The sequence below is a fragment of the Atta colombica genome, unplaced genomic scaffold (genome assembly GCF_001594045.1).
Source record: "Atta colombica isolate Treedump-2 unplaced genomic scaffold, Acol1.0 scaffold107, whole genome shotgun sequence".
NCBI lineage: Eukaryota > Metazoa > Arthropoda > Insecta > Hymenoptera > Formicidae > Atta > Atta colombica.
The window spans coordinates 3,203,612-3,212,454 of record NW_017259192.1 but is presented as its reverse complement, the minus strand read 5'-3'; the positions used below and the strand labels follow the sequence as shown (position 1 = coordinate 3,212,454).

The following is an 8,843-nucleotide window of genomic DNA, read 5'->3' as shown; positions in this document are numbered from 1 at the left end:
ATATTTTCATAAAATTCATATATCTATTACGCCAAAAAAGGACCAAATTCCTTAAAAATTGCTATCACACTTAACTTTGTAAATGCAAAAGATATGTGGATATTTCTCTCTCTGATATTCTATAACTTATAATATTAAATTAAAAACGTAATAAAATTCAATAAATTGTATATAAATCTATATAATTTGTTTATTTATTTTTTATTTTTCTTATTTATTATATAAATTTTATATGTTTTTAAATGAATATGTAAAATTAAATGAATATGTAAAAAGCTTATATTTAAGAATAATTAATTAATATATATCTTCAAAAACTTTAAATGTTTTAATAACATAATAACTTTAAATGTTTTAATAACATAGATATCGCTGAGCGTGCACTATTTAACTTTTAATTTTTCTCACTACATTTTATTTTTATTTCTTCTATAGTATAAATCGTAGAAAAACGACAACAATGATTTTGATATAGTCGATTATCAATTACAAGTTTATTTTTATTACCTATTTTTATTATTGAAAGAAGCATGACGTTTCAAGTTTTAAATGTTTCATCATAATTTATTTTTAATTCTTATACATCGATCAAAGATTATTATGCGTGAGAGAATGTATAAAATTAATCTGTTCATCTCATGCATGTATATAATTGGTCTGCTATTACGTAAGAGTTAGATTTAAGTAAAATAAGGAATTAAACTTTTTAAAAATTAAACGATTAAATAGTAAAAATTAGGTTTTTTTGTAAGTACTTAACTAAATTCTGGTAGAAATTTAAAACAATTTTTTTATTGGTTACTAAGCAGTTGTACTAATTTTTATCTAGTAACTGAATAATGAAATTCTTTATGATATCAATCGAAATATAATGTTTTTCTCGTAATTACTGCATAGTAAAAAAGTACAAAATTTGAATTTAGTTATTGAGTAATAAGAGAACAAATAAATAGATAAAAAAACTATGTAATCTAAATGTTTAGCGTCGAGTCACTACCAATGTCTCCAGATTATATACACGAGTAGAGGAGATGGAGAACAAAAGTAACAGGAGACAATAATAGCATTGTTAATATTTCTTAAATTATAATAGATATGTGTATACATAATAAAATTCTGTAGACAGATCGGCATTAAATCATTCGTTACATTTTCTACAAAAGTAAAGTTACTTTTTTCATGTATCAAATAAGTTTTATTGCATAAAATCTAAAATATTTTTTTTTCTTTATAACGAAAGTATAATAGCGTTATTGAGATCCGACCTTGATATGACGTAACAATGATCGGTTCGCATAAAAGAGGCAGTGTCTCGCACTATGCTTATAATTAGCGCCAAGACACTATCGTGTCTTCAGATTATCTTAATATATTTAATGATTATCTGTGTTGGTTTGCACATTTGAGTTAATTTTCATCTAGGTTTTTATTAAAAATAATTAAAATATTTAAAAATTTACTACAAATCATAAAATATCATTAGGGGACAATAGCTAACATCAATGCTTGGGGTCAGTTGTAACATTATAATTATCCCCAAATTTATTTGATTTTATTTTAATATTATTTTGTACAATGTTATTTGTATTTTTTTTTATAGAATCCCATTAACAAGAAAACACAAGACAGATAAGAGAAAAACATGTAATAGGAGTGTCTTTATACAAACAGACATTTAAAAAAGTTATAAAGGACCAATTATCCATTCGTGTTGCTGCAAAAAAGAGTATGACTTATGTAGCTGTGTTATGTACCTCGGCAAATGTAGTACAATTATCTCCTTCTACTGTTATAATCGTTATTATTATCGTCCCCGGGATTGGGACGGTTGTAACAAAATTCCTTATAGTCTTTAAACAAATATAACTTTTTTTCTAGTTACTCAAAAAATTAAACCAAAGGAAATTTTGTAACTAAATAAATTCTACATCTAAAGGTACATATTTTTTTAATGTAAATTTATATAATTTTAATTGTTATAACACTTTAAAGTCAAAATGTTGCTTTTGTCTCCGATCTTCCTTACTCTTTGTATAATGCAAAGGAGCTATATAAATAATACAAGAATAACCTATCAGAAACCGTATGTATACTAGAATGCACTGCTTCTAATAGGTTATTTCTATTGCTATCGCTAATGTCCAAAGGGCACAAATGTTTAAACACAATGATAAGCGCAGGTAATAATAGGGAAATAAGGTGCAGACAATATAGATTTCAATTAGAAACTGCTGCATGATTTTTGATAGTTGAAATGCATTGCCTATGTTTATTCTTTGTTTTCTAACCTCTCTTAAAATCCTTGTAACAGGATTGCGTGCTATAAACTCTAAATTTTTTAAGTTTCTTTTTCTTCGCTCATATTTTTGTACGTGTTTTTTCACGCCTTTCATATTGCACATTTTTAATTATATTATAACTTGACAAGAAACATAAAAATAAGTATATGCTTTACAGAGCGCGATATAATTATATCATACTATTATATTACATGTGAGTATTGCATAATTTAACTGAAAAATGGATTATTTTTTTAATATTGATACAAAACCTTTTATAAAGAATTGACTCACATATTGAAGAGTAAAACTGCTTTAACTTAATATTTTTGTATCATAAAGAAAATACGTAATACTAGATACATAATATGGAAATCAGTAATACTAGATAGTTATTGACTAGTTCAGTCAAACTATACAAATTTCTACTAGGAAATAGTTACGTGGAGAGAATAGTTACATAGTTACATAAACTAAAAATTTTTAGAAATTATTTAAAAGCATCTAATATCCAGCTTTGATCGTAATAGGCATTAAACTCTTACTTGTGCAAAAATTTTTACTTTCTTTTATATAGTGTTCCATTTTAATTGATATCGGTTGTCCTTGAAAATAAAGTATTTTCAAGGAAAAAATATTTCATATGAAAGAACTTATAAGGGGAGGAGTTTAAGTAGCAAATTTTACATCAAAATTTTAAATCAAAATATGACTTGGATAGTATTATTAAGGTCACGTAAATTTCTATTTAAAAATCATAAAATTTTTAAATAGAAATTTCTAATTTTGATTGCATATTTTTGTAGCTAACTTCAAAAACTTTACGAATCACTATAATAAAGTAATATTTCATTAAGTACTTTTCAAGTTATAAAACTTGAAAATTACTTCCGACATTATCAAGGTCTTTACGCTATCTTGATATCTTGATTGATGAAATTTCTATTATTAACTCTTATTTCAATTTTTTGTAAAACATTAGAACATAAATAAAAATATGATTATAGATTATAAAAACATAATTTTTTATTGATGGAAAAATTAGAATTGATAAAAAATCAATATAAAAATGATATTTAAATTATAAAAGTAAAATTAGTAATATTGATATATTAATGATGACGCTAAATAATGGAAAACGAAGAGGAAAGGGAACGAAGCTAGAAGGGGAATATAAGAATCGAGTAGAAACGAGAACTGAGGAATTATTTGAGTTCGCCAGTTCGACAAATGTAATCTTCGAGAATCTTACGTCAAAATACATTGTGTAATAAGATTTGGCCAAATAACGATTTTTAAAAACGTACGTAAAATCTGTCTAGATAAGTCTTGAAAAATTTGATTTATTAGACAATCCATCTGAATATTTAAAGATCAAAACGAAAACTCTGGGAGCGAAGTCTAAACACAATTTTTACTTGGGACTTGCTAACATCGAAGGAACTCACTAGTTTTGAAAAAACTTGCCGACATTGAAGAAACTAGTTCTCAATACTTAGATTACGACAGAAATATAGTTAAAGGTAACAATTGCAAAAGCATTGGATTTTTCTCTTTCCTTCGCGCTCTTGCTCCAAAAATTACATAATTATTAGTTATAAATAATAAATTTGTCGTAAAATTTATACGCATCTTATGTTGTACACACGGACATTTTATTAATATGAGCCAAATTTTAAATGCAACCTCTTTTCCAAATTAAATTCCTTTAACATCGATTCATTTAATTGCTGCTTTCTTCGATCTATTTACCTACAAATTAAATCTCAATTTTAATTATAAAACTTAAATTTAATTACATTTGTATTTTATGCTTCTCGGTTTTAATAAAAGGATAATAATTTAATAAATATATATCTATAGAGAGTTACACATTGAAATTTCGTAATATTGAATCTCGGTATTAAAGCCTTATTATACACGCTAAACATGTAAGTATAGTGTGAATGGAAGTAGCAATAGAACCTCCAATACAGCCCCAAATTTCGTGGTTTGGAAGTGAAATAGGCACAACTTTGTTCAAACGAATCGCACTCTATTACGAGATTTTAGTGTGTATAAAATTCTTTTGTATCAACGTAACGACGCAATAATTAATTAACAATTTCATCCATGTGTAATATAGGCACAAGGATTCTTATTTTTTACACTTTACACAAATTAATTATTAAACAATTGTTTACTTTATCATATTAACAAAAATATTTAAAAAAATATATATATATATATAGTTCATTAGGTAAAGTAATATTCATGTTTGTTTACTCTTATGTAGAATTATAATTTCACATACAGTTTTTATTCATATATATAGTGTTTTATATATATAATCTAAAATATCCAAGTTTATTGTCACTTTTAACCTTTAACTAAATCTTTTAAGAAGCAATTTCACGATTTCTCTTTGATTTCACGTCAATCTTGATCGACCGAATTTGAGAGTTGCTAACTACTAAAAACTTATCATCTATAACCTAATTTCTTATGAACTCGCTCATTGGCTGGATTTATTTCTACTTAGATCACGTAATCACGCGTATTCGAATTACCAACTCCTAGTCAATGATCTGTTCTTTTTAATTACATTTCTTGCACAATTAAGCTCTTCTTTACGAAACAGAACAGACCATTGACTCAGAGTCGCGTCGAATCAGTAAATCAAATACGCTATTAGTTGAGTTCCTCTAAAATATTATTTTAGATACATTTTGATACAAAGATACACATTTTGATACAAGATACAAAGTAAACATAACTGGTTATAGTTACGGAGTTAAGAAATGTAATTAGTTATATACACAGATGCACAACAAATATTTAAATACAATGACTAGATACATGTATTTAGATATTTTACATTACTGGTAACTAGTCATAAAAAGAATAATTAAGAGACAGCGTGATAAACAAAGTGAAAATTTTAAAAAGACAATATACAATTTGGTAGATATAATTATACAATTATATAAATCTCAATAGCTTTTCTTTCTTAATTATCCGCTACCGTAAGAATTTAAGTGGATACATTAATCAATATTTTTAAAACGTATATGTTAAACTCAGATACTTAGACAACCAATTCTTCACTCAAAGAAAAATATCCAAACTAATTGAACGGCTAATTGGAAAAGCAATTATGCAATTATGAATAAAGAATACTTATTACATACTTTTTGTTATATGTTTTTGCATTGTTCTTACGTTTCAAGATGCATAATCATTCTAATCGATCAACAAAGTTGTTTACTCATTTAATGCTTTAACAATGCTTATTTTAAAAATATTGATCAATGTGCCCGCTCAAAATTATTGCTGAAGGTAGCTCAAATATGATCCGAAATGTACTGAGTTTCGTACTAATTATATCCAATGAATCATATATTTCATCTTTTTAAAATTTTTGCGCATTATTTACTGTGTATTATTTACAAAAAATTGCCCTTCTTGTACTTGTATATTTAATATTTTCGAAAGTCTTTATTTATTAAAGTTTATTTCTTATACAAATTACTTATATTTAAATATATGTATAATAGAATGTATATAATATATATATTAAATATCCATATGCATTCACTATTTAAGAAACTATAAGAAATAATTTCCTTGATCAGAAATCGAAACATCAAACACAACTTAGACATTTAATGTATTTAAATATCTGCACATATTAACATTTACATTCTGTTGTTTCAGAAACCTTGAGAACTGAAGGCTCGGGTATCGTACGATTAAACTGCATGATTGTTGGAATATTAAACAATCAACATGTTTTTCTATCTATTTAATGTATTCAGCATTATACTATTTGGATTAGCATCTGGAGAATTACCCTTCCGTAAATCTTCTATAATAATTCTTTTTTATTTTTTTTTTCTAACTGAATTCCATGAATTACAAAATCCGATCGAAAAATGTCTAATTGCATAGTCGCGCTTTTCTTATTTCATGTCAAAAAATACCAAGCAACATTGATAGCATTGTTTTCTTAACATTTATAACAGTAATCACCATAATTACTGTTATGTGATTGACAATTGTGTGATTATACAATTGATTTAGTATACCTACGTTAATCAGTTCCAGTTTAATAAATCAGTTTTTCAAGCACAATAATGATAATGCATTGTAAAATACGAAAGTACCAGTTTGTTGAATCTATGATGCGAGCAATTTATCGTACTGCGCAGTATTTAAGCAGTTAATAATATTATCATATTGACATTTATAAATCTGTACGTATCATTCTATTCGCATAAAATATTTATGTTAACAAAATCATATGTAATGTTAACAAAATCAATGTTAAGTTGACATAAGAATGTCTTCAAATAATAGATATATTATACAATTAAAATAATATATTTAAAATAATATATTATATATATAAGTAAAAACATATTAAATATTATATATTAGTTGTACAAATTTATGCAGAAATACTTAAATTAAATATTGTGACAGCTACTCATTTATTAATCGTTTTATTATAAAAAGTAACTTTTTTGCTAGATACGTATTTTATATTTTTCTGAGGAAAATGAATGTTCTTATTTACATTTAGGAATAGTAGCTTTTAATAATGATAACACGTATAAATCATGAGTATTATAAATGATGAATTACATATCGTAATATTATTAACTACATCATTTAAAAAAAAAAGTGAAAAAATATTTGTATGTGTTTTCTCTTACTATAAAACGTAATGAAATGTGTTGAATAGCTTATACATATATACTTGTCAAAAAGATAGATACTTTTTAAATCATAGTTTGAATTATATTTTATTAAAACAATTTATGAATTTTTATAATTTTACTATTAATTCATTTTATTCTATTTAGCTGCAACCATCTGCAAACGAGATTCAGTTGATTATTCCGCTTGTTTAAAACAAGCTTTTGAAGAAGCATTTCCACGGTTTGTCAAAGGTATCTTTATTAAAAATTTATAAGTTATTCTGTTATTTTAATTTATACATATCTTTTAAATAAAATATGTTTATTTATATTTAAAATTACATTATTATGCGATATGAACAGAATGAATATTACGAGGAATATTATCAACGTTAACAGTAAATAAAATGTCATAAATCTATGAATTTATGAATTGTAATTTCAGCTTATTTAAAGCAGATTAAAAATAATTAAAAATTATTTGATCTTGTTTGCTTAAAAATGTGAATATAATATATTTATTTATTTTGTAGGACTTACAGAATTTGATCTTCCATCACTGGATCCGTTAGTTTACGAATTCGGCAAAGTTGTATTTAATTCGGGGGATATACACGCAGAAGTTGCTTTGATGAATACTATTATAATCGGTATGGCAAAGGTTCAAGTTAATGACATAAGATCACACTTTCTTGATGACATTTTCCGTTTAGAAATTGACGCACTAGTACCGAAATTAATCCTAAAAGGTGCTGTGAAAATGAATGGTACTCTAAGTATATTCAGAATTGCTAATGAAGGTATGATAATAAATTCTGCACAGTCTGCATGAACAAACAAAGCTACATCATTTATTTTGTTGAACATAACATTTATATGCTCAAAATTAGTCATATTCGTGTAACATACAAAATTCTTTAAACAAAGAATTACGACAATTTGATTTGTTACACTCTCATTATTAATCAATTAAAATAATAATAATAATTTAATTCGTAAATTAGACAGTATACCTATACATATAAAAATGTATGTTTATTATACATTTTAATATCATTTTTCAGACAGAACTAGTATGTACTCAGTACACATTAAAACCGTACACATTAACCGTTGTACACTGATCTGAATGTAAAAGTGAGATCTCAATTGATAAAATACTTGATGTATATTTTATCAAATAGCATAATAAAATGTATTGAAGATTTCGTGATTTAACTCGTTTTTATATTTTATTATTAAATACATACATCTTTACATCTTTATTTATGAACAGCTTTAAGTGCATCGAGTGCGCATCAGTTCTATCAATGAAAAACGAAATAAGTCTAAATAGAATTAAAATTCTGTCCCTATAAAATAATAATTATAAGTAATACTGAAAAGTACTATAAATTAAATATTAAAGTATTAAATGTACTTAAATATTATATTTCTTTAATTTAATTATTCTTATAAAATAGTATTAATTAATTATCAGAAGGAAAGTTTGCGGCAATAATCCACAAATCTTTTGGTACCATTGAAGTGAATAGCATGGAAATTTCAAAAGCATTAAATTTTTACAACTATATATCATTATTTTATTCAGAAATATTATTAACCCTTAATATACACAATGATTATATATAATATATATTTTTTATCATATTATTATATTATAATTTATAGGTCCCTTTAATTTGACTGCTAATGATGTCAGCGGAACATGGAATATGACAGGGCATGTAGTAAACGATACATGGATTGTAGAACATATCCGTGTACTTCCGTCTGTTAGAAAACTTAAATTATATTTTGATTTATTCCAAGACAGTAAAGAGATTAGTTAGTATTAAATTAAGTTTTTTAGATATAACTACTCTCTTACTATTTTATTTAA

The 8,843-nt window shown here is 24.9% G+C and overlaps 1 protein-coding gene across 2 annotated transcripts in view; it reads left to right on the top strand.

Annotated features, from left to right (window-relative positions):
* The first annotated feature begins 3,494 nt into the window (after positions 1–3,494).
* The window catches only part of LOC108692278, a 7,191-nt gene continuing 1,842 nt past the window's right edge, over positions 3,495–8,843 (top strand). The window contains exons 1-7 of one of the 2 annotated variants that reach the window (XM_018200470.1): positions 3,495–3,582; positions 3,653–3,802; positions 5,976–6,117; positions 7,127–7,213; positions 7,495–7,611; positions 7,675–7,761; positions 8,633–8,788. In XM_018200470.1, the coding sequence (XP_018055959.1) occupies positions 6,048–6,117; positions 7,127–7,213; positions 7,495–7,611; positions 7,675–7,761; positions 8,633–8,788 (517 nt within the window). In that variant the 5' untranslated portion in view covers positions 3,495–3,582; positions 3,653–3,802; positions 5,976–6,047. Of the gene's footprint in view, positions 3,583–3,652; positions 3,803–5,975; positions 6,118–7,126; positions 7,214–7,494; positions 7,762–8,632; positions 8,789–8,843 lie in introns of both variants that reach the window. The other variant, XM_018200459.1, reaches the window with a different exon arrangement.